Genomic DNA, 27619 nt, shown 5'->3' with positions numbered 1-27619 from the left:
AACCTAATTTACTAAGACTTCGTTGTTTATCTGTCTGTTTTGGTTTGATTAAGTATATGAAAAATCCACGAACATTTTCGTGGAAAAGTGCCTAGCGAATGTCTACAAAATATTTGGGAACTACACCTGATTCCTAAGTCCTGAGTCCTCTGACACAGCCGAATTTGATGTACTCTCGTCGCAGGATTTAAAATATTATTTTTAGTAATGTAAAGTAACTACAGTTTCTTAATCAAAAAAGTTCAATATTAAATAATTGTGAGTTGATTTACTATTGTGTTGTATTGTAATTTAGTTGTCATCTTCAAGACAAACTTACTTTTAAGTTTTAACTTTTAAATAAAATAAAGAAATCGATTCACTTCAGAATCGATTTCAATCGAACTTTGTAAGCAGTTAGCAACAGCAGTGAGCAGTCCAACACTAGTTTGTGGTTGTACGCTCAGCAAGCGATACGTTACGTGAAAATATTTTTCGTAACGTATTTTATTTCTAGTTGAACATGGCTAAAAGGAAGAATAAACCCCTGATTGACTCCGACTCCAGCAGCGATTGCTCAGATTTGGACTCTGTAAGTACAAAATTGACGAAAATCTGAGGTTATATTCCTGAGCTTGGTTTTCTCGACGACATTCCATTTATATTTTTAATGCGTATATAGGCCAAGATCAATGTTTCAGGGATATAATTACTTGCTGTATCCACTAGGCACCTTCTTTTAGCATTGAAACGCAATAAAAACGCATTTTAACGTATGTTTTGCTGACACGATGAAATCTCGACGTACTTTCGAACATTTGAAGAATAGCATAGTCATGACTCATATTATAGAAAATACAAACTTATTATAGTATTCTCTCTAGTACTTTCATTCTAGAATTTTCGATTTCACACATCCCGAGTCTTAAATTTTCTTGCTCTATGCAAAACTGAGCTCTAAGCTCAGTTTTTGCCAATGCTGTCTTATGTTTCGTGTTTTGCTACATAACTATGGGTAAATCGTATATAAATTGTGCAGACTATTAACTGTTATGCCCTAAAATCGACAAAAATCAATAGACACCTGTAAAAATAAGATTAACAAGCAAAAAGGCATAACCTCATTTCAAAGTTTTTTTGCTAGTGATGCAATGCAGTCTTTATTTTTTACTTTTTTGTTACCTGAGGTAAAACCTGAATACTTTTTTTATTATTTATCATTCTATTTATAAAGCAAAGGAATCAAACCATGGATAAATAAATTATCTGGCACTTATGTATCTAGGAACAAAAATGTTTGCAAAAGATAGAACAAAAATGTTAGCATAAAAATCTGTTTCTGAAAATATTATTTTGTTAGTTATACATCTGATAAAACTTTTATATTGACATTCAGTCTCATGAAATTTTATGTACTAAAATAGACCAATACAAACCAACATTATTGTTTTAGCAATTTTTAAATTTGGCCAAAAAGAAGAAGAAACCCGATGAGTCCCCACAACAGAAGTCCAAAAGCAAATCTGGTAGTGAATCGGACTGGGATGATGACGATAAGAAGCAAAGTAAGTTTTTTTTACTAGATGTTTCCTGTAAACTAATTAGTACATTGTTATGTGGAAGCCATGGGCGTACCCAGGTAGGGACAGGGGGCGCCATCCCTGCACTATGCCATAAGGCGTAATCATTACTTAAATTTCAGGTAAATCATCATCATCCTCCTCATCATCAGACTCAAACAGTGATTCAGACAGTGACACATCCAAGAAGAAAGAACCGGCTAAAACTAATAGGAAGAACTCATCCGACAAAGACACAGAAGAAAAGAAAAAGCCGGAGAAGAAAGAGGCTTCTAAACCTGCAGAAGGAAAGAAAGATGTTTACAGCGAACCCGAAGAAGGTAATTATTTTCTGTACTAGGTGATGTTCCATTCTGTTGTGCCAAAATTAATTTATCACATGGGAATCATGATATATTTTTCCAGGATAAAAAGTATCTTGTCTTAAATTTTACAGATTTAGGTCCTGGTTCATCACTACCTGATAAGTGCCGGATAGGCTATCCACAACTTATCTGACTGATGAAGTATAGAGTACATTATGTCAGATAAGTTGTAGATAGGCCCTTAGGAATTCATAATAATTTACCTTATGTGGTCTCATAATTCTTGTTTATTTCAGGTGAAGTATCATCACATTCTTCGGACAATGATTCTATAGACTCTGAGGAAGAGTTTGATGATGGGTAAGAGACAAATACATTACATATTATGTACATTTAAGTATATAAGCCACAAACCACTTTAAGATCGCTTGGCAAACAGGGGCAGGTGCTGTGTTGGAGTTTTAGGCCTCTTTGGCGAGGCGAGGAGTGAGTGGGGCGGGTGCTCACACGCTATTGGTAGATCAGTGATCAGACGGGGCGGTATTGGTACATCGCGTTTAGATGGTGACATGTTATTGGTAGATATTGTAAGTTATTTGGATATATTGTAAATGTGCGCCTATTGCTTCCTCAACGATTTCTCAAGTGATCTTAAACTTGTGCGCAACCTATACCTACAGTTCATATAGCATTAATAAGTTACCATTTTTTGCCATTAAAATTTTACTGCCGCACTCTAGAGATATTAAACTTAAATTTAATGCAGAGTTTGACATATGGGGCAGTATAGTCAGATAGTGTTTATTATCATAACATTGGCATAGCTGCAGGTCCCAAGCTTCCGGATAGTGTGCATTGGAAACCTCAAGATTAGATAGGACTCTGGCCGCTTCACCCTCCAAATATGAAATGAGATAATGAAATTTGTTGACATCGTTATCATGAATTAAAGATACATAAGTGTCCCGGAAATCAAGCCACCTGGAATAGTTTCCATTGAATTTACCAATTTTTAATATTCTCTCTGAATGTGGCCAATGATATTCTATGTTACTAACGTAACTAGATTGGAAGTTTACGGTAGCAACGCGTTGCCACTTCGAAGATGCCTGCAGGCATATCTCACATACATAATGACATAACGAATATATGACTTGACATTGTCTTTTGAACAAAAAAGTGGTTACGCATTTCTGAGAATCTTTTGTAAGACATTGCTACTCTAGTATTTTAGAAACTCATTGAATGTGGCAGTCAAAATTGCTTTAGCATCAATAAGTATGTCAAAATAAACCACAACTTAGCCAATTTGTACCAAAGGGGAGGATTATGTATATTGTATGTGGTTATGAATGTTCATCCTTTCCCTCCTAACTTATAAACTAGTGTCGTTAAAAGTCTCTTGATCATCCAATGGTTATAAAAAACTATTAACTTGTAATATTTCAGTTACGATGAAAATCTCATGGGTGATGAGGAAGATCGTGCGAGGCTTGCCGCCATGTCGGAGAAGGAGAGAGAACAGGAGATATTCAAGAGGATAGAGAGGAGAGATTTGATGAAGACTAGGTGAGTTTCATCTAGACATTACTTATTATAAAAAGAAAAAAGTTTATTTATTTTTTCATAATAATTTATTGCAAGAATGTCGAAAAATACAAAGGTTTTCTGCCAAGTTAGAGTAGGCTACAAAATAACTGGACCGATTTTGACGAGAATTGGCACATAATATTATGTTATGTATAGACTATGCCCTACTAAGGCACTAGGGCCTTAAAGCGATAGTTACTCATCCATAGAATAAAGTCCAATCTGCAGGATAGATGGTATTCAGTTGAGGGTTTTTTATTTTTTCTATCTATCAAGTTAAGTGGTGGATAGCCTATCCGGCACTTATCAGGAAGTGGTGGAACAGTTACAATTTACGTAATAGTTTTTATGTGGGTGAAGCCGCGTGCAATTTCTAGTTTATTTATAATGTCTTCCTCAGATGGGAGATAGAACGCAAGCTGCGTCTCGCGCGCCGCTCGGCCGCGGAGCGCGGGGCTTCGCCCGGGGAGCTGTCGCGGCGGCGGGAGGCGCGCCGGCGACGACGGCAGCAGAAGCCCCCGCCTGCGGGTGAGTACGTCACTGGGAGGTGTTAGTATGCCCCTGAAAGGAGTGTTAGTACGCTACTGAGAAAGGGGGAGGCGCGCCGGCGACGACGGCAGCAAAAGATCACGAGAAAGAAGCCCCCGCCTGCAGGTGAGTATGCCACTGAGTGAAGTGTTAGTATGCCCCTGAGTGGGGGTAAACTTGAGATGATGAGACAGAAGCCCCCACCTACTGGTGAGTACGCCACTGAAAAGGGGGAGAATAGCTGGAAAGTATAGTATGCCTCTGACATGGGACAGTACGCTTCTGGGAAAAAATAATGAGGATAAGGGATAAGCCGCCACTGATTAAAATCTGGAGCCCACTCTCGAAACCAATTCAATTTAGCTGTTAAAAAAGTTGCGAGCTGTTAAAAAGTTGCGAGCAATTTTACTAACGCGGCTAGCATATTTTCTTATTTTTTTTAAACACAACCTTAAGTGTCTAAACACACTGCACTAGGCCGAAAATACGCGGCTGAAGTTCGGCATGATTACGCCAGCAATGCGCTACTCATACAATATAACGCGACGTAATTTCGGCATGGTGTGTCATCGGTAATTTAAAATACATTGTAGGCGTAATCATGCCCAACTTCGGCCGCGTTTTTTCGGCCCAGTGTGCTTAGACCATAAAGTTAATATACCTAGCGGAATAGAGAAACAAAGGCCTGAGCAAGAGAGATGTCACTATCAGTAACACTGCGTGGTAAAAAGAGACGTGTGATACAGGCCAGCAGCACTCTTTTTTCGACGTCCAGTCGGCACGTGCCGCACGTTGACAATTTAATCTCATAGAAATCATGTTCAATCATGCTTGTGTAAGTGTATACATACACATATTTTTACACACAGATGAAACCAAATTTGGTTTCGTTTGACAGATCGAGAGTGTTGCTCTATTCCGCTAGGTATATTAACTTTATGGCTTACGGCCGTTCCCAATATTTGATCTATCTCTGGTTTTGCCCTACTAGAGATAGGAATAGCTCACATTTGACATAAAATATATGTCTCTAATGTCTAATCTGAGCTATTCCTATCTGTAGTAGGGCAAAACCAGAGATAGATCAAATATTGGGAACGGCCGTTAGACACTTAGTTAAACAATTATGTCATCATTGTCGATCTACGAATTAAAGAAAGAGACAACTCAACCTGAGTTCTGAGAACTTCAACAAAGACCTTGGCTAGTATGCATTTCTATTTTTTAAATAATAATTATGTAAAGAATCCAGTTACTAAGCCATTTTAAATATTACAGAGAAACCATCAGAAGAACCTAAGGAACCAGAAAAAGAGAAAGAAAAAACACCCCCTAGTCCCGGTGAAATTAACGACGATTCAAATAAGACAGGTATGTCGTTTCATACTTGAGGAACAGAACCGGCTTAGTACGTGAGAAAAAAATTACACAGTGGTTAAAAAACTAGTATCAACTACTATTACTACTACTGAACTAATCCGGTTTTGTTTGAAAATTTACTTTTTAAAGCCTTTTTAACCGGTTTTGATTGAAATAATAATTAACAGGGATTGACGCAGTGAGTTAAGAGAAGGCGATTCGAAAAAATGTATACTTTTGCACTCTGGTGGACTTGTCCGGTTTTGTTCGCCAGCTCCTCACTTTAATTCCTACTTAAAAACTAGTTTTATTCTAGTCTGGTCGCCAGGTAGACAGAAATTCAATCTCTGGCATTTCATATCTACTTGTCTGTTTCACAGTAATCAATGTATTTCTTTTATTCACAGAAGACGCCGAAGTCGAGCGTTCAGCCTCCCCGTTGTTCGGAGCGAAGACCGAACGTAAACGTAACGTGGACGACCGCAGACTGACAGCTATGGCGGCTTTACGAGCTCAGCGAGACGCCAGGGCAGTGCGAGTCGAGAACCAGCAGAAGATGCAGCAGAAACAGAAGGGGGATGATGATGTAAGTATGATGATGAGACTCTATAGTGTGCGCAGTGGAGGCGCTGCGAGCTCAGCGCGACGCCAGGGCAGTCCGAGTCGAGAACCAGCAGAAACAGAAGGAGGATGATGATGTAAGTATGATGATGATAATGAAACTATAGTGCCCGAGTGTGTGCGCAGTGGCGGCGCTGCGAGCTCAGCGCGACGCCAGGGCAGTCCGAGTCGAGAACCAGCAGAAGATGCAGTAGAATAGAAGAGTGTATTAAACGTAAACATAATATTTAATTCATTCACTCATTCATTCTTTCATTCACAGGATGGAGAGGAAGACATAATAGGGGGGACGAGTAAACAGAGTGTGAAGTTGAAAGCCTCAGACATCTACTCCGATGACTCCGGCTCGGACTCTGATGATAATAAGAGTACAGGTATGTTACAAGTAATAAAATTTGTCCTACAATTAAGCGACTGAATCAAGAAATTCCGTAACGAAAATATGCCTAACACCCTTCCAATATGCTGCGGCGTTGCCAGACTTAGGCACGGTATTTGTGCGTGCGACTAGACGTATGCGAATTATAATTGCATAAGTTGATAAAAGCTATGCAATAGCTTTACCGCGGCAGTCCCCGAGTGTCGCGCGTATTTTTTTTATTTTAAAATAATTCTCTCATCCAGGTCGTCGCAGCTCAACCAGCTCATCGTCATCAGACACGGAGGAGCCGCGGGAGAGAAGAGAGAGGGAGAGAGAGAGAGAGGTGGAGGTGAAATACGCCGACACCGCCGACCAGATGAACAAGATACGGCTGAGCAGGTGATGATGATTAGATGCAGGACATGTACCATTGAAGAAATTGGTTCATAGACAGTTGACGGATCAGCGTCATTTGGTCGGATGATGTCATTAGCTATGTCCACACCATAAAGTTAATATACCTAGCGGAATAGAGAAACAAAGGCCTGAGCAAGAGAGATGTCACTATCAGTAACACTGCGTGGTAAAAAGAGACGTGTCATACGTGACAGCAGCACTCTTTTTTTGACGTCCAGTCGGCACGTGCCGCACGTTGACAATTTAATCTTATAGAAATCATGTTCGATCATGCTTGTGTAAGTGTATACGTACACATATTTTTCACACAGATGAAAACCAATTTTGGTTTTGTTTGACAGCTCGAGATTGTTGCTCTATTCCATTATTAACTTTATGGTCCACACTGTGCCTTTTTTTTTGTTCATCAAGGGCATGCGTTATAGCACAGTCAACAGCGCACGTGAGGCATGCCCGCGACGCATGCGCTCTGACCGTAACCAAAACTTTCGCTTTGTTCTTTTTTTCTGGCATTTCTTATGACCAAATAAGCTGCACATATTCCACCCAATAAAATGTTCTCGTCGCACATGTTACAATAATCTGACAGACACTGCAACTGAACAAAAATTACAATGTTGGCGTTGCGTTCGTTGACTTGACGTTAAAAACGATCAAAACACTCATGTTGTGATCGTTTTTAACGTCAATGGAACGCGGGGATAGTATAACACAAATATCAGATAAGATCATCTCGTTGAAAGTAAAATTATGATTTATTACTACAGGTTCAAACTGGAGAAGCTAGTGCATCTGCCGTTCTTCGCTCGCGTGGTGAAAGGCTGCTTCGTCCGCATCGGCATTGGGAATAATAATGGCAATCCTGTGTATAGGGTAAGTGTTTGTTGACTATAGTATACGCGGCGATTCGTGGCGGTAGCGGTCGTTGACCTTCTGTCAAAATCTTCCTTTAATGACAGTTAAGGGGTAAGTGTTTGTTGACTACGGCGCGGCGATTCGAGGCGGTAGCGGTCGTTAACCTTCTGTTAAACTCTTCATTTAATGACAGTTAAGTAATTATTTTAATCATTTCAATTTATAAAATGTCAGCTTTTGAATCTTTGAGAGCAAAGTTTAAAGAAATTGGTATTCTAACTGTTGCTTCTCAATACATCTTGGATAATGTATTGTATGTTAGAAAGAATTTAATTAAATTTAAAACTAAAAGTGATAGTCACGGTAGAAACACTAGAAATAGGCACAAGCTGGAAATACCAGTGATCAGACTTAGCAAAATAAGTAAATCTTTTAAAGGTCAATGTATACGCCTTTAAAATAAAATCCCGGAAAACGTTCAAAATCTATCAATTAATAAATTTAAAAAAGTAATTAAAGAATGTTTGTGTGCCAAAGCCTACTATACGGTCAACAATTTCCTAAACGATAGCACATCTTGGGAGTAGGATGGCTGCTTGCAAGGCTGCTTCTACATTTATTATATCTGACTTCATATTGTATTGATTAAGTTATTTACATTGTAATTTTTTTTTTTAAGACAAATTTTCCACTTTTTTACTAAAAAGTGGCCCCGTGCGAGTTTCTTACGCCGGTTCTTCTCGCCGGGTTAGTTCCCGAACCGGTGGTAGGCAACATGTAGTTCAACGTTCTGAAAATATTTGATTCAAATTTATTCAGAAATAAAACAATTTTTATTTTATTTATTTTTATTTTATTATTCGTCTCTTAGACTCAGGTTACACGTTCAGTTTCTCATCAATCTGATCCTTCAATCTGGCGAAACTGAACTGATGGCAGAATTGACTGTGTAACCATTGTCTAACACTCGATCTTCACAGAATTTTTATAAGCGGGCCCCTAGACGAGCAATTTTATTGCGCAATATCACGTATTGCGTAATATATATTACCGCCTAGGGTTGATATTGAACTTCGCGCGCCTACAATCTTATTGTCAAATAAACTTTTCAATAAAATTGATGCGTGATATTCCACAATACAATTGATCGTCTAGGGGCAGGCTAAGACTTCTTGTGCGTTATTTAACGATTTTTACTACATTATTAACTGTAATTTCAGGTAGCGGAAATAATCGACGTGTACGAGACCGCCAAAGTCTATAATCTGGGTAACACGCGCACCAACCGCGGACTGAAACTGCGGCACGGCGCGCAAGATCGAGTGTTCAGATTGGAGTTTGTTAGCAATCAGGTAATTTGAGATTGAAAGACTGTTAAATAATGCACATGGACATATAAGTTACTAAATGACGCCCGCAACTCCGTTGCGCCAAAATTCGTTTATTCTTCCTTGCCTGGGACCCTAAAGTATCTCCATACCAAATTTCAGCAAAATCGGTTTAGCGGTTTGGGCGTGAAGAAGTCACAGAGAGACACTTACGCGTTTATAATATTAGTATGGATAACATATTGCATACGTAAGTTCTGAAATTATAAAGATTCTAAATTTTTGGTTTATTAAAATAATCGAAAACGCACCTTTGCATTTATAGAATAAAAGAATTTTTTTTCAGGAGTTCACAGAAAGCGAGTTTCAGAAATGGTACAAAGCGATAAAGGACGCGAACAAGAAACCGCCCACCATGGACTTCGTGCGATCCAAGAACAATGAAGTCAAAGAGGCTTTGTTGTATGAGTTTAAGGTAAGTGCAGAATAGAATGGAAATTATTTATTGGAAGGAAGTTCCTTACTAAGACTGTTAAGTAAACTGATACGTGGGAGAGCCATGCTTCGGCGCGAATGGGCCGGCTCGACCGGAGAAATACCACGTTCTCACAGAAAACCGGCGTGAAACAGCGCTTGCGCTGTGTTTCGCCGAGTGAGTGAGTTTACCGGAGGCCCAATCCCCTACCCTTCCCTACCCTCTCCTATTCCCTTCCCATCCCTACCCTCCCCTATTACCCTTTTCCCTCTTAAAAGGCCGGCAACACACCTGCAGCTCTTCTGATGCTGCGAGTGTCCATGGGCGACGGAAGTTGCTTTCCATCAGGTGACCCGTTTGCTCGTTTGCCCCCTTATTTTATTAAAAAAAACTCTTCTTAAAACTTATCAAACATTACAGGAAGAAGACGTAGAGAAGATAGTAGCGGAAAAGGAGAGATTTAGATCACATCCCACCAACTACGCCATGAAGAAAACACAACTCATGAAAGAGAGAGACGTAGCACAGTTGAGGTAAGTCTAGACTCTAGTACTACGAATAATAAAAAGTAAAAACTAAGGAAGAGTAACTGACAAAAATTTTGTTCCGCGAGCTACAAAATTTGTACCGAATACATGCATACTTTATGCAAAAAGAGACCCCTAATGCATGCAAGAATTTTGTTTAAATATAGAAGTGACAATGTCAACGGCTTTATTTCGTTTTGAGTGTTAGTGTTTCGTTTCGGATGAAGTATGGAAGTTAAGTTTCCTTAGTTTTTATTATTCGTAGCATAAAACACATTTTTCGGCCTATTTTTCCTCTATAACGGTACGGAACCCTTCGTACGCGAGTCCGACTCGCACTTGGCCGATTATTTCACACCGATTTATACACAAGGGACATGTACACTTTAAAATTATTATCTCTTAATTTTATTACACCTTACAAAACCGATTGGTTACACAATATGATATCTTTATAACATATTTAATTTGTATTCTAACTTTCAGGGGTGACGAGGAACTAGTGATGGATCTCAACAGCAAGATCCAAGAGTTGGAGGACCGAGCGAGTCAGCTGGACAAGACTCGGACTTCATCTATCCAGAGCATATCGTACATTAACAACCGGAACCGGAAGTTGAACGTGGAGACCGCTGAGAAGGCGATTATGGAGGAGGTTAGTGCCGTAGCTACTAGCCAGATTTAAAGCAGCTAAACTCAACCTGCGGCCCGCCGGGATCATATCAGTGGCCCGCGTAAAGATATTAATAATAAACTAAGTTGTTTTTTAACTCTAAATAATTTCATTTGTGGCCCGCGACACCAAGACTAAAACCTGTTTGTGGCCCGTATAAATAAAATTTTTAATACTACTGGCTTAGAGGCTCTCAGCGATGAATATACAGGATGTAAGAATACTTTAGGGTATGTATGGGTTCCCTATACAGACTGAAAAAAGCAGCGCTGAAAAAGTAACTTTTTTAAAAGTTTTGTGTGGGAAAACTCCTGACGCTCATACCAATAAAATATTTTGACGTGTTTGTAGCCCGTATGAAATTGAGTTGTTGTTGACCTGTTGTTATTGAGTTGTTGTTGAGCTTCTTAATGTCATTACTCAATCGTAATGACTGAGTAATGACACTAATTCATCAAGCCCCATACGGTCACCGGTGACCGAGACAAATTCTATTGTGTCTCGTTTTACCACAATCAACGGGTTAAGAAGCTCAACAACTAATGAGTAATTAAATTAAGAAGCTAAACAACTCAACGACAGCTCAACAACAACTCAACAACAGCTCAACAACAACTCAACAACAACTCAACAACAACTCAACAACAACTGCTCAACAACAACTCAATTTTATGAGAAATGTTCGAAAGAAACTTCATTTCGTAAAGACGAAATGAAGTTTCTTTCGAACTTTTCTTTTTTTATAATTTTTTTTTTCTTTTCTTCAGGTGAAAGCCATGAAAGGCAAGAAGATAGACGATCCGTTCACCCGCCGACACACGAAGCCCGTCATGAACTTCAAGTCCCATCAGGGGACGCGCTCTCAGGTATGGCTTGGCACTGATGGGTCGGCTATATGACTGTCCTATATTCTTACTAGTTACAGTGATGTAAGGGTAGTGATTTAACTTCAAGTCCCACCAGGGGACGCGCTCGCAGGTATGCCTCGGCACCTATGGATCGGCTATACGTATACCTGTCCTATATTCTTACTAGTTACAAGTCCCACCAGGGGACGTGCCCACAGGGGATGCCTCGGCACTAACGGGCCAGCTAAAACATTCTCCCACATTTTACCACATTACGGCGAAAACTTGTGAAAAAAACAAATTAATGTTATTTGAATATAATGAGAATGTCTGAGAATTAAGTAAGTTTCCTTTTTAAGGTGATCGCACATTTGTACACACCGTACGCGCCGCGCCGCGTACGGTGCGGACAAATGTGCGATCACCTTTATGAGGAAATGTGTATTAAGGGAGCGACTAACCCAAAATGGGCATTGTCCAAAAAAAATCACATGTACTTTTTATATTTTTTTCGTTAAAATAGAGTATATTAAGAATATAAATTAAATAATTTTGAATTTCATTGGCTAGTTTTTTCTCAATAAATTTTTAAAGTTTCGCTCTGTCGTCATCATCGGCGGCTAATTGATCTCTGCAGTATGTTTTAAATTTCCTTTCAATCTTATTTATAATGGCTGGTTCGTCAAATGCAAGTTCTGATTATGTGAAAGCTGATACGAGAAGCTTGTAAGAGTCTCTCTAGTCCCACATTACTAAGTCCCCGGGTTGCATCAATGAAACAAATAACTGATATTACACTTGGCCTTTTATTGACCCGAAACTAACACTCGTACATTCTGACGAGGCCTCACGCAGTGACTGCCCGTCGTCTCTCGCATACATCGCCTCCCAGACACAAAACTGCTGACACTCGCACATTCACACATACATGATCCCTACAAGCTTACCAAAAGTTCGAAACGTAATGTTGGTCGAATTTATTGCTTATTTAACGCCATTGAAGGTCAAACAAAGGTTAAACATATTTGTTCAAAAATATAAGTAACTAATGGGTATTTTTTTCGTTTATGTACAGAAAAACGATCACTGACCTTATTCCTCGAAATGTTTTTGTAATGAGCGAAATTAAAAAAAATGGGCAATCCCCATTGTCTATTTTATAATTCATTTTTATACTTACTTGAAAATAAGGTCCGAATTGTTTTATTTTCTAAACATAGATACTACATTATATTTCCAAGAATTTGTTCTGAGCGAAAACACGATACCTACCTTAAAATTTTCTCGATAGAAAAAAATCACAAAAGTGCATCTAATTTCACGAATTTTTCATATATTGCCATAACCGTGCATTAAACTAAGTTAATATTTTAACACATTGTATAAAATCCTATCATTGAGACACTGACCAGGCCGATTTTTAAAATGTTGTAAAACTAACTTGGCGATGATTCCGCGTCGTCCTACGTCCGGGCGTGAGGGTGAAGAGAGAAGGACGATGTTTGATTTTTTGGGTTAGTCGCCCTCTTAACATAAAGTTAAGTTAATTAATGAATCTCTTCTAGGAATTACAAAAGAATGAAGAAGCAGCCGCAGAGGAACAGAAGAAGAAAGAAGAAGAAGAGAAAGCGGATAAAGAGAGAGAGGAGATGCAGCGATTGATCGTGAGTATTCTGTCTGTTATCCCTTCATGATAAACCGCCAAACTGAAATTAGAAAATTAGAACATAACTTTTATATTATAAAACTAGCTGTCCCGGTGAACTTTGTGTCACTTCAAAACCTTCCCTGGACTTATACGAATAATTAAAGACTAAAATTAGCCCAATCCGTTCAGCCGTTTTCGAGTTTTAGCGTTACTAACACAATTGAAAATCCATTTTTATATATATAGATTAAAATTTAAAATTACTTAACTAAATTATTCAAGTCCCTTCTTTGGGGGACTCCCATACAAAAAACACAAATTTTTGCTCTATAATGGTACGGAACCCATTGTGCGCGAGTCCAACGACCAACTCGCACTTGGCCGATTTTAATTAAATAGACTTAAAAAGTTGAGTGTCGAAATTACAGTTACCTTAGACAATGAAATTCATGTTCATCAAAGTTTCATAAGCAGCCCTTAGCTTTAAAAAATTGTAGTTATGTTCTGCAGTTGCTGTATATTTTTATGTTTCGACAGCAAAGCGACAGCGCGGCGAGCGAGCCGAAGTCCACAGACAACACCAGCCTGTACTCGCTGCACGACTTCGACATCAACATCGACATCGACCTGCCTATACCCAGTGAGTATGTTGTGTGTCAGCAGCAGAACGACAGCAGGGCGACAGTGGAGCGACAGCGCGGCGAGCGAGCCGAAGTCCACAGACAACACCAGCCTGTACTCGCTGCACGACTTCGACATCAACATCGACATCGACCTGCCTATACCCAGTGAGTATGTTGTGTGTCGGCAGCAGAGCGACAGCAGGGCGACAGCAAAGCGACAGCGCGGCGAGCGAGCCGAAGTCCACAGACAACACCAGCCTGTACTCGCTGCACGACTTCGACATCAACATCGACATCGACCTGCCTATACCCAGTGAGTATGTCGTGTGTCGGCAGCAGAACGACAGCAGGGCGACTGTGGAGCGACAGCGCGGTAAATGAGCCGAAGTCCACAATCAACACCAGCCTATAGTCGCTGTGCGACATCGATGCGTGCATGCGTTGCCTATACCCAGTGAGTATGTTGTGTATCGGCAGCAGAGCGACAGCAATGTGACAGCAATGCGACAGTGGAGCGACAGCAGAGAAACAGCAGAGCGACAGTGTAGCAAGCCGAAGCCAACCAACCATTGGGCCACGGAAGTCATGAATCTTTCTTTGTCTTGAAAATTGTTTATTTAAGTACAACAAGTGTCTGAGTGAAGGTAGATTTTAGCCTAATTGGACAAGTACAAAATTATTTTGACGATGAGTTCTCTTATGAGCTTATCTATTGACGACCTCTGTGGCTCAGTGGGTGGGCTGTCGGCAGCTCAAGCCGGGGGTCGCGGGTTCGAATCCCGCCGACGGAACAAAAAGTTTTCAAAGTTCCTGGGTCATGGATGTGTATTAAATATGTGTATTATATAATAAAAATCTTAAATATATGTATAGTATAAAAAGTATTAAGTATATTTCCGTTGTCTGGTACCTGTAACCTTCCGTTGTCAGGTACTTAGCACGGGGCCAGACTGACGTGATGTGATTCATCCATAGATATTATTTATTATTTCTTATGTTTTGCTCGTTCAACATCTACCTAATACTCACATAAATATATGTCTCCCTTGTGTTTTGCGTTTTTAACATCCAGATTAAAACTTACATAAATGTATGGTTCCCATGTTCACTCATTCAACGCACATCTAATACATAAATTTTCCTCACAGAAGCGGTGTCCAGTCAGCCGAAGCAACTCAACGTGAAAGTGAAAGAGACTGGCCCCAAACGGTCACTCAATTTAGAAGAGTACAAAAAACGCCACGGACTCATATGAGTGTTACTGGAAGTGAAGTGAAGTGACTATAGTCGAAATAATTTAATGTGGCACTAGCGGTCATTGGCCTTTTCAGTCTAGGAGCTATGTGAAAATGCTCACAATGTATTCTCTTAACTATTTTTAGTCTAGGAGCTATGTCCTGCGTCGAATGCGTTAATGCATTTCTCTGCGTGAAAAAAAAGGAGCTATGTGAAAAATGTGTGTATTCTGTTGACTATTAAAAAAAGATTAAAGACACAGACTATTATAGATTCATCGGAAAAAACTCTTGGTAACTCTTAGAATGATAATCTCCAACTATTTATGAGTTTTAATTGTATAATTCATACTGTGTTCACATTGTGTATGCAAAATACGATATCGCCCTTAGACTAAAACATCTGTCAGTTCATTGTCAATCATGGTTTGTATAGACAACGATAAAATATTAGCTTGTCTGTCAAGCGCTCAAAATGTCTTACTCTTAAACTATTCAATCTACTTTGACCACCGATTTAGTATTTTGTTTCAAATATAAAACTATGTGTATTTGCGCCATTAATAGCTTATGTATTAAAAATTCTAATTATGTAAAAAATATATATAGCTTTCATGGTAATTTCTTTAGATAATATTATATTCAGTTTAATGAGAGTAATTGGAAATTGAAAATGGTTTGACAGCTTGTGACAGATGAAAGGATATGACAAGTTTTTTGACAGAGGGTCAATGACCGCCACGGACAGAATTCAGCAATTTGAAAATAAGTGAAGTGTAAATGAAGTGTGAACGGAGTGAAGTGTTCTAGCTGCGTATTATGTAATATGCTTATGTATTTACTATTTTGGTAACGTGTCTCGGCATTTTGTTACTCTGATCTATGAATAATTGCTTTTGTCTAAAGCTGTCCCAGTTTTGGCGTCCAAAAGTGGTATTGCTATCAATTTGAAAGGGTTTTTTTTAATGAAATAAGGGGGCAAACGAGCAAACGGGTCACCTGATGGAAAGCAGCTTCCGTCGCCCATGGACTTTCGCAACATCAGAAGAGCTGCAGGTGCGTTGCCGGCCTTTTAAGAGGGAATAGGGGAGGGTAAGGAAGGGAATAGGGTAGGGGATTGAGATTTGGGCCTCCGGTAAACTCACTCACTCGGCGAAACACAGCGCAAGCGCTGTTTCACGCCGGTTTTTTGTGAGCCCGTGGTATTTTTCCGGTCGAGCTGGCCCATTCGTGCCGAAGCATGGGTCCCAGGTAACTTAGCTATGCATTAAAATCGTGATTCCAAGTATTCCAACATTATAAATTTGCCTCCAAGTTTACACAATCTGAAGGCACAACAGTCTTTTAACTATGCTACAAATCTTTACTCTGGGATTGATGTCTTTTAAGAATGTTTAAAGCAATACTAGCTATTTGACCGAGCTTTGCTCGGTATTCGATAAAACACGAATAAAATGACATTTTCTAAAAATGATTCCTAGCTAGATCGATTTATCGCCCCCGAAACCCCCTATATACTAAATTTCATGAAAATCGTTGGAGCCGATTCCGAGATTCCAATTATATACATATATATTATATATATACAAGAATTGCTTGTTTAAAGATATAAGATTATGTTTAAAGCAATATACCGAGACACATAAATTAAGCTGAAAACATTTTAGCTTACAAATCATATTATATTTGTGATATTCATCATTTATATGTTACAATCAATTTCCATCTAAATATAAACAATAATGCTATCAATTTAAATGCCACGTACAGTCTGTCAAGAAAGTGAAGAAATTAAAAAGTGGCAGCATCGTAGTGTCATCCCTTTCAAATCAATCTAAGAAGAAAGGGATGACACTACGATGTTGCCACTTTTTAATTTCTTCACTTTCTTGACGGACTATAATATAAACACTAATATTGATTTTGTTGTTTTTAAAGTTGTTGTTTATATTTAGTACAAAATGAATTGAAACAATATAATTTCACACTTTCCTTCTTGTTAATAAAAAGATCTATACTATACCTTATAGTTTGTTTTGTCCTGTCTGTCCAGCCTTTCTAATATAAGACCAAGACAGAACACTAAGCTCGAAAGTAAGTCTGTAGGCCGTGCGCCCATTGCGACTTCTTGTAGCGATGCAGTCGCGATACTGTCGCGATGCAGTCGCTACTTTTTCTAACGATGCAGTCGCGATACTGTCGCATACTTGCATCGATACTGTCGCGATGCAGTCGCTAGCTGTGTGTCTACACACGCGACTAACGCGCGTTAGTAGTGATGCAGTTGTGCTTCATAGTCGCACAACTGCATCAAAAGTCGCAGTGGGTGATGACCACTGACCTCCATTATACAAGTATGAGTTATGATACCCACCTGCTTTTTGTGTCTATTTGAAGCGGAATCAGCGCCCCCAATGCGGGGGAAGAGAACTAAATCTGACGTAACTTGCAAATGGCCGCTTAATCGCTATTGGTTGTCATCACTAGTATTAGTTCCAAGTACTCCCACTACTGCTATCAGCGCTAAGGCGACTTTCAAACGTCATTTTTACGTCAGATTTAGTTCTCTTCCCCCGCATTGGGGGCGCTGATTCCGCTTCAAATAGGCATAAAAAATAGCTGTCATTTCAAAGGTTATCATCAGTCCAGCGTACTTGTATAATGGAGGGCAGTGGCGAAGACCCTTAGGGCCACCATTACAAGCAATTGAATGTAAATGACAACGCGATCGCCGCTATTTAAATAAATCGTTACATACAATTGATTGTGATCTCGCGGTGCTGCCAAACCGCGCGTTCGGGCGGAAACATGTAAAACCAGCCGAATAGTATGGATCTTTTTATTAGTAAGAAATGTTATGTCATGAACAAAACATTAATAAAATAGAACTGGCATCTTTACCTAGATAGTATAAACAGAGTAAACAGAACTTACGTTAAAGTAAGCCGACTCGGAAGAGATCTCGATGTCATTTCGGCCGGCGCGCGCCCATAAAGTTAATATACCTAGCGGAATAGAGAAACAAAGGCCCGAGCAAGAGAGATGTCACTATCAGTAACACTGCGTGGTAAAAAGAGATGTGTGATACATGACAGCAGCACTCTTTTTGACGTCCAGTCGGCACGTGCCGCACGTTGACTATTTAATCTCATAACGCCTCCGTGGTCTAGTGGTTAGAGCTTCGCTCGCGACTCCGGAGGTCGTGGGTTCGAATCCCGCGTTGGAAACATGTTATTTCCAAGTTTGGTTAGGACAATGCAGGCTGATCACCTGATTGTCTGACAAGTAAGATGATCCATGCGTCGGATGGGCATGTAAAAAGTCGGTCCTACGCCTGATCTCTCGCCAGTCGTGTCGGTCTTCCGTCCCACTGGGTATTGAGAGTAAAGGAATAGAGAGTGCTCTTGTGTACTGCGCACACACTTGGGCACTATAAAATTACTCCTGCGTCCTGGTCTGGTTTCAATGAAACCGGCCACCGTCACCGAAACCGGTGTGGGGAGTATTATTATTATTATTATTTAATCTCATAGAAATCATGTTCAATCATGCTTGTGTAAGTGTATACATACACATATTTTCACACAGATGTAAACCAATTTTGGTTTCGTTTGACAGCTCGAGATTGTTGCTCTATTCCGCTAGGTATATTAACTTTATGGCCGGCACGCGCCGCACTAATGCATTACTCAGGATTGTGAAACATGTTGAGAGTGACATGGCGCCCAACTCGCGTATATTCGCCCGTTTGTTTGAAGTCGAGGTACTCCTTAGTTCTGTCTACTCTGGTATAAATGAGTTTTAGTGACTGTGGCCGGTTTCATTGAAGCCAGGGGCTTGATTCACGATACAATCTGGGGTCTGATTTTCATGCGTCGAATCTCGTTCAGAGCGCAGGCCGTCGTGCGTTAGACGTGTGCGCTCGCTAGTGAGTGTGTGATCGAAATTCGACGCTTGAAAATCGGTCCCAAGGTTTCGACGAGTTTTCTACCCGACCTAAAACTGGTCGAATCTGGAATCTGAGTCGAACGGTAATAATTATTGTGAATCAATGCGGTCAACTAAGCTATTTTCATAGTGTCCAAGTGTGTGTGCAGTACACTCGAGCACTCTTCTTTTACATGCATTCATCAGCTCAATTGTTACTTTTGTCAGTAATAAAATATTTTGACTATCATAGGCTAAAGTGCCAATACGAAGTTAGGGTGAAGCCACATCGCTCTGCGTTTTGTTGTATCACCGCAGTGACGTTGTATTGTATCCTTATCTTGTCTAGGACATTGGTAAATACATGCCAGATTAAAGTTCTGTATCGAACCTTAAGTACATAGTTATAAGTTTCGTAAATATTACCTTTATTAGTAAGAGGATACGAACTACATTAATGCGTTGTTTGTTTGAACGCCCTTATCTAAGAAACTGCTGGTTCATATTGAAAGAATGTTTTTATGTGGGATAGTCCATTTATGAAGGAAGGCTTTGGGCTATATAACATCACGCTGCGACCAATAGGAGCGAAGAAATGTAGTAAAAATGGGAAAAATTACTTATCTTTGTCATGTTTTGTAGCGGACGATGTCGTGGGCAACATCTAGTGTGTACAACGCTAAGTTGCGACAACGCAACGCAGAAGTGTGGCCTCACCCTTACTAGGAATATACTCATAGCAATACTGTACTTTCGATAGAGAAACTATTTAATTTTTAGTAGCCTTAAAAATGCAAGGTTGGCAAGAAAATTTATACTATTTTGATTTTTTTATATATAGGTAGATGGCAAAGCTACGTTATTTAGTCGGGTTATATCAATTATAGTGCTATGTTGATTGGACTTGACATGAATACCAAATTGCAAGTCATTTCATGTATTAATTTCTGAGACCAGAATCGGCCATTTTGTAAAGTGTCACTTACCACGCGTTCCGCTTGATGTTAAAAACGATAAATAAGAATAAGAAAAGTTTATTTTGTACATCACACAACACAACATTTACAAAGGACGAGAAAACCAGGACACAGTACAGTACTTAATTTACATTATATTGTGTGATCTCACAAAAATGGACCCCAGCTCAGCATAAGCAGCAAGTTGCTGCACTGATTTTCTGCTGGGACCAATGAGTGACCTCACAATAATAAAGTGTGGACAATATCATTAGGAACTAAGAACATATTTAATATTAAATTAAAAATACTTAAATACTAAATAAATTAATAAAGAAAATAAGAGCTACAAGATAAAAATTATTATAACATGACGTGCGGCGTGCCTAACATTGGTAGAAAAAAAAAAAGAAAAGAAAAAGCTGTCAAAAAAAAAAAAAAACGATCAAAACGCTCAAAATAGGAGGCATTTTACGTGGGAGACATGCTTCGGCATGAATGGGCCGGCTCGACCGGAGAAATACCACGTTCTCACAGAAAACCGGCGTGGCGGCCGAGTGAGTGAGTTTACCGGAGGCCCAATCCCCTACCGGCTACCCTATTCCCTTCCCTACCCTCCCCTATTCCCTTCCCTTCCCATCCTTACCCTCCCCTATTAACCCTGTTCCCTCTTAAAAGGCCGGCAACGCACTTGCAGCTCTTCTGATGCTGCGAGTGTCCATGGGCGACGGAAGTTGCTTTCCATCAGGTGACCCGTTTGCTCGTTTGCCCCCTTATTTCATAAAAAAAAACGTCAAACTTTAACGTCAAGTGGAACGCGGGGTGTAGAGACATCTGCTCCACATTAAAAATACTGTCAATTTCATATATTCGTAGCCCAACTATGAATTATTATTATTGCTGGTGCCATCTGAGCGACAGTTTTGCCAGCCTTGTAGGTATGAAAAAAGATATTAAATAGTTTCTCTATTGTGAAATGATTGTAAATATTAGAGATAATGTTTGGTTTAGTAATTATTGTTTATGTTTTAATACTTATTTATATAGTTGTAGAATTGAATATTCTTAGGGCCTGTTTCATCACTTCCTGATATAGTCCCCAATAGGCTGTTCACAACTTTTTTGACAGATTCTCAAGTCAAGTTAATTAGTGGATAGCCTATTCGTCACTTATCAGGAAGTGGTGAAGCAGGCCCTTAATGTCTTGAATCTTTGACCTAGGGTTAACTGTCGAAAGCTAAGGCAGGATTCATATGCGTCCGCGCAAACGCGCGGTTTGGCCGCTACGCCGTGAAATCACAAACAATAATTATGTAACAATTTATTTAAGGGGGCGACTAACCCAAACTTGTCGATTTTATAGTTCATTTCTATACTTGAAAATAAGTCCCGAATTGTTTCTTTTTTTTTAAACATTGATACTACATTATATTTCCAAGGATCCGACCTAGCGAAAACGCGATATCTGAAAATTTTCTAGATAGAAAAAAATCACAAAGATGCATCTAATTTTCACGAATTTTTCATATATTGCCGTAACCGTGCATTAAACTAAGTTAATATTTTAATGTACATTGTAAAAAAATCTATCATTGAGATACTGACCTGGCAGATTTTTAAAATGTTGTATATTTATCGAGTTATTAAGAAAAAAAACTAACTTGGCGATGATTACGCGTCGTCCTTTTTCATCTGGCATATGAAAGACGTGTGTGTGAAGAGAGAAACACGATGTTTGTGATTTTTTGCGTTAGTCGCTCTCTTAAATAGCGGTGTATCGCGGTGTAGCCGCCAAACCGCGCATTCGAGCGGTCGCATATTAATCGAGCGTAAGTATATTTCGAGTTGCACTATAACATGTATGTTATTGCTTAGTGAGTAAAGTTCGATTTCGAATGGCATCGCTCTGAGATGACTTATGACTGAAATAAAACTAAATGGGCCTTCAAAGCTTTAGGCTTGTCGCCGTAATATCGTAAATACCGTTAGATTATAATGTGACTGGTTACATTATAAAATATCAATAATTATGTACTTTATGCCAAACTGGCATACTTATAGTCCGTCAAGAAAGTGAGGAAATTAAAAAGTGGCAACATCGTAGTGTCATCCCTTTTTTCTTAGATTGATTTGAAAGGGATGATGTTACCACTTTTTAATTTCTTCACTTTCTTTACAGACTGTAATTATTATGGCATTCTCTATGGCCTTGCTTATTCACATTTTGTTTAAGAGTTTTACAATTGATGTGTAGTGACAGTGTGATGAGATTTGTAATGGTGTGTGGAGTGGATTTAATTCATAAACTATTCCTACATTGCCAAATCCACAGTACAAAGTTTTAGAGTTTTTTTTTTTACTTAATAAACAAATATATTGCAAGGCCGTTCATATTCCTACCATCTGTCGATATTTTTGTAATATTACTAGTCATATTACAATGTAACAGTATTTATAATTTTACGGTGATATATTTTGAAGGGAAAAATAAAAAAAAATCAATATTATGTATGCTATACCTATTATGTTTAGCGAAATGTTTGGTGAAGTCCAAACTACATACTGTTGTAAATCATTATTATCATAATGAAAATAAAAATTATTATCTTATTAATGATTGTTTTATGTCCCACAAAAACGATACTTTTTAGATTACACCAATAGTATTCTGCATGATATTTTCGTTGCTCTCTTAATAATAAAAACATAGAAATGTACGATTATTCAAAAATCAAGGTTAGATATCAGTCTTTGTTCGCCATGTCACTTTCAACATCAGACAAAGACAAGCAGATTCTGAACATCGTAGTGTCAATCCACAGACATAGATCAAGATAGTTACCGCATGCATGTGTACGTAATTCACGTGCCATATCGCGTTCCCAAACGACGAGCAATGCTCGTCTTTCGAAAGTCTGTTCTTTAGTGTGCTATCGGAATCGGACGTAAATCGGAATTTTAAAAAATGCCTAAATGCCTAAAAGTGCCATATTGAGTTGTAGAAATTCAAATAGAAACGTTGGTCTTGATAATGGACACGTTTCTTATCCTCGGTACGTCACAGTAGGTAGGAAAAAAGTGGCTCGCTCGTTATCATATACATGGAGCGACATGCGGTATCTATCTTGATCTATGTCTGTGTGTCAATCCATACTAATATTATAAATGCGAAAGTGTGTCTGTATGTTACCTCTTTACGCCCAAACCGCCGCGCTGAACCGGTTTTGCTGAAATTAGGCATGATACTTTGAGTCCCGGGAAAAGACATCTTAGGATACTTTTTGATCCGGAAAACTGTACGGTTCCTGTGCGATAAACGAATTTATTTTTATACGGTCGGCTCTCAGACTATAAGACCGCCTAAGGGTGAAGCCAAACGAGCGTAATTTGTGAGTTGTGAGTCGCAGAATGTCTTCCGCGTAAATATATTTTCATACAAATCATGACTCACAAAATTACGCTCGTGTACGTGAATCAAATAGGACTTTTGTATGAAACTGAATGCAAAGGAATTCTGCCCAACCGAAACTCACAAATTACGCTCGTTTGGCTTCGCCCATCGCTGTCGGTCGCCGCGTGTATGTACCTGTATCAATTATTATCATTGTAAGTCACAGCTATGTGCGTCAAACTATAGAATTTGAACCAGCCAAAGTGAAAGAATCTGTGTCGAAGCAAAGAAGAACGAGGCCCCTCCGAAGATCTTCAGGATTCAGGTTAGACTGCTCTTTTCTTCTATTTATATCCTAAATAAAGTAGACTCAATTTAATACCTCGATCGTTCGGGAATCGCAGACACAATAGATTTTCAATTGTTATGCGGCAGCCGGGTGCCGCTTGGGGATTGATGGGTTAAAGTTTATTGCAATTTGCAAATGGTATTGGTGCTACCAGCAATATCACGCTAAAGGCAGCACCAGCAGACAGTAAACAAAAATTTTTGTTCGACGTTTGTGTCAATATTCTGATATGACGTGTGCAGCATGTCGGATCGTGGTCGGATTGTTTACTGTGTGTGCTAGTAACGCCCTCTGCTCCGACTTTTACGTTATATACCTTTTTTTCGTTTGGATTGTAGCCGTTATTATATTTTACTCCTAGATTAAAAGAACGAGTAACAACAAAATTCGCTTAACCGCTATACTAAAATATGTAATAAAAACTAGATTGGAATCATAAAAACTTTAATGTTTGTTTTATATATATCTGTTTTGATAATGTAACATAAAACTGTATTGTATAACAATCGCTCAGATAAAAAAAGCAGTGAGTCATGCACACAAATATAATACCGTATTTACATGTGAAAGCGAGAGATTTTGATGTACCGTTGACAAAATTTACGCTTTATTAATCATTAGCTATATCCGCACTATGCGCTTTCGTCTTCAATTTTCGTCATCTTATTTCATTCAACCTTCGTATTGGCGCATTCAATATAATTGAATGCGTCAACGAACGCAACGCCAACATTGTCATTTTTGTTTTTTGGATACGGTCAGAGGGCATACGTCGCGGGCATGCCTCACGGTCGCTGTTGACTGCGCTATAACGCATGCCCTTGACGAACAGAAATGAAGACTACAGGGGAAAAACAAGGAATGTCAATTGCAAGGTTTTTTACATAAACTCAAAATAAAGCTAATGAAAGTCTATTTTTTTTTATCTAAATGGTAGAAAACAAAAATTTTATTTCCTTTTTATCAGGATAATTATATGTTTCATCACTAGACTAAAAATTAAGCAAAATATAACATCAAATTCATAGAAAGCTTTACAAAACTATAGCAAAGTCGCACAGGGATGTGCAAGAAAAATGAATGTCAATGACATTCCTTGTTTTTGCTAATTTTAGGGAGGCTCCAGCCACTGTAGGTTAAAATAGCTTGTTTTAAATAAAGATTTTTAGTATTATTTAAGTAATTGATTTTATTATTGAATTCTCTTTAAATTAAACCTAAGAAGTTAGGTTAAATGTGGCAGATTAGTATAAAAAACTTGTGCTTCTTGTGAACAAAATTTCTTCAAGCCTTGGAGATCACTGTACTTTTCCTTTGATATTGCTATGGGCCCTGAAACAGATTAATTACATATTTAATTAGTTATGAAATAAAATAAATTTTATTTTACAAAATACATAGCCTGTGCTAGATAGATATTAGTAAATACCTTCATATGCAGCATTTGGCAAATAGAATTCCCCGCCTTGACATGGTGTTTGAGTGACTTGAGTATTCTGAGGCTGACCTTTCTTTTTTGCAGCAATAATTATTCCCTTTGAGTACAGGCCATTATAATTGCTGCGATGGTAAATATATGATTTTTCAGATAAGCAATACAGTTCCCGGATTTCCTGTATTTTAAAAGGACACATTTTCTTGTAGATTGGGTCTTTAAGAAATTCAGCCCAATCTCTGACAATCCGTGGATCCTCTTCAACATTTATCACTTGAAAAGGGCTGGGTTTTGCCCGTGCATTTGCGATGAGTTCATAAAAATCACGTGGCATTTCCATTTTGGTTTTCAATTTTATAATTCCAAAGTTCTTATCGCATTCCATATAGGAGTGGCCTCTAATGGGAAATGTGATATCCACCCGATTCAGCAAGTTACTTTTGTTTGTTATAAAATGAAGCCATTTTATCAAATTGTAATTTTTATTTTGTCCACCTGCTGAGTCACAAAAGATGCTGAGCTGTTTTACTCTTTTATCTAGGTAATTGATTATAAAATGATGAAGAAATGACATTACTTCATTCGATCCCTTCTTTGCAGAAGTCTCTGGATAGCAGTAAAAATATGATTGTCCAGTTGATAAAACATGTATGTTGAAGGTGTACATAGACAGTTGTCTTTTATAGTAGACATCATTCGTTGTAATGTTTGGTAATGAAATGTTTTTTTGATAATCAACTGCAATTGCTTCAAAGTCACGATCATTTCTTGCTTTTATTTTTTTATTTTTCTTTCTCTCATAGAAAACTCCAGCTTTGGTGAGATGTAATTTCTTTGCTGTTTCCAAATCTTTAATTTGTTGCTTGATTTCTGGTGTGCTCTCTTGTTTAGCTAGAGAGTTCAATTCAGCATTCATTTTATCACATGTGCTACAAGTGTCCGACCTTGGGTAGCCGAAAGAAATTTTGTATTTCTTGAATTCTGCTCTATATGCCTCATAGGACAGCTTATGATGTGGATACTTCTCTACGAAAAGTGTGTATACCTTCCTGATATTAAATTCTTCTGGAAGATAAATTTTTGAGGTTTTTTTGTTACTGTAGTGGCTGGAGCGTCCCTTAAAAGATTTTAAGTGTTCTTTAATATCATTCAATACTCGAGTTTTCAATTTGTTCGGACGATTATGATGTTTGCCTCTCTTATCTACTGGTGGAGTTCCAGAAAACTTTAGGCTAGCTTGGAGATACTGCACTTTTGCCTTGGTTATCCCAAAAATTGAACAAAAGGCTTTAAAACATATAGGAATTTCCACGCAAACTTGCTCTCTAACTACTTTTACAATATACGAATATGAAGAATCATGACCTTTTGCCTCTTCTTCTGGTTTGCGTGATCTTCGCTGCTTAACATTTTGGACTGATATCATGGAACACAAGTAAGTATTTTGTTCAGTTACTGATTCTAAACTATTCAAATGATTAAGAAGCTTGCGCCTTTCTACTTCCCTTACAGTTTCAAAGCATTTCAAACGTTTACAACCACAGTCTTCACCACTTTCATGACTTTGTAAATTTATTATTTTCATCACATCTCTTACGCGACCTTTCCGCACTTTTTTTCGTTCTGGTGACTTCACCCGCGTGTTCTCATCACTGCTGCTCGACATAGTTAAAATTTATAACTTTATTATGCAACAAATCATTTAAATTGAATTAAACATGCGCACAAAACCGACAAACGACAAGTGAAATACGTCAGTCAATGACGCCGGCCACACGCCGTAGGCCGAGCTGTCAAAGTGACATTCCCGATTTTTGCATTTTCGCGCGCGGACGTTCATGATTCTTGCCATGTTCAAACAACCAAATAAGTTTCTATAACTTGGACATCAACGATTGTTGTATCTTGAATTTTTGCTGAGGGTTAGCTACACCGGAATGCCACTAGATGGCATTATTAGTTCATTTTTGACTTTTTACTGACATTCCTTGTTTTTCCCCTGTAGTCTTCAAATAGGCACAGTGTGGACAAAGCTATTTTATATTCCCTCTTAGCGAGCCCCTAGACGAGTAATTTTATTGCGCAATATTACGTATTGCGCAATATTATTGACTGTCTAGGGTTGATATTGAAAATCGCGCGCCTTCAATCTAATTGTCAAATAAACTGTTCGATAAAATTGAAGCGTACAACAATACAATAATTGATCGTCTAGGGACCGGCTTAAAAAGCCGGTATCGCACCTGCTCTGCCACAATAGACATAACTACCAGTAGTTCGACTGCAAAGAAACGGACAGGTTTCAATATCTGTCAAATTCGTCGGGTTTCACTAGGATTATGAATGGATTGTGATTTGTGCCTCGCGCTGGCTGATTTAATTTATTTTTAAATACATTAAATCAGCCAGCGCTTTTTAAAATAAAGATTACAAAATTGGATTCTGACAATTTTAATCGCATGTGCCAAAACACAAACAACAAAACTACCAAAGAGGAACACGTCCATCGAATATGTCATATTTTTAAATCCGTAGGTAACAAGCTAACAACCCTAGCGACGATTTTCGTCATAATACGTCAAATTTAAAAATTTCAACATCAGTTCTAA

At 38.6% G+C, this 27619-nt stretch overlaps 2 protein-coding genes across 2 annotated transcripts; one reads left to right on the top strand and one right to left on the bottom strand.

The window, feature by feature from the left end:
- The first annotated feature begins 432 nt into the window (after window positions 1-432).
- LOC121738031 (RNA polymerase-associated protein Rtf1) lies at window positions 433-15005 on the top strand. Its single transcript, XM_042129843.1, has 20 exons — window positions 433-571; window positions 1433-1544; window positions 1682-1879; window positions 2161-2224; window positions 3314-3433; window positions 3855-3967; window positions 4163-4192; window positions 5261-5353; window positions 5749-5927; window positions 6225-6336; window positions 6587-6722; window positions 7508-7613; window positions 8816-8947; window positions 9270-9398; window positions 9819-9931; window positions 10412-10580; window positions 11366-11464; window positions 13012-13110; window positions 13632-13734; window positions 14866-15005. The coding sequence occupies exons 1-20, from the start codon at window positions 503-505 to the stop codon at window positions 14970-14972; spliced, it is 2283 nt and encodes a 760-aa protein (XP_041985777.1). The 5' UTR covers window positions 433-502; the 3' UTR covers window positions 14973-15005.
- Window positions 15006-24746: 9741 nt separating this feature from the next.
- LOC121738004 lies at window positions 24747-27014 on the bottom strand. Its single transcript, XM_042129798.1, has 2 exons — window positions 25005-27014; window positions 24747-24907 (listed from the first exon to the last, which is right to left on the bottom strand). Exons 1-2 carry the CDS (start codon window positions 26674-26676, stop codon window positions 24801-24803), a joined length of 1779 nt encoding a protein of 592 aa, XP_041985732.1. The 5' UTR covers window positions 26677-27014; the 3' UTR covers window positions 24747-24800.
- Window positions 27015-27619: the final 605 nt, after the last annotated feature.

The sequence above is a fragment of the Aricia agestis genome, chromosome 22 (assembly GCF_905147365.1).
Source record: "Aricia agestis chromosome 22, ilAriAges1.1, whole genome shotgun sequence".
Taxonomy (NCBI): domain Eukaryota; kingdom Metazoa; phylum Arthropoda; class Insecta; order Lepidoptera; family Lycaenidae; genus Aricia; species Aricia agestis.
The sequence above is the reverse complement of the archived record's forward strand: the minus strand, read 5'-3'. Positions and strand labels throughout refer to the sequence as shown.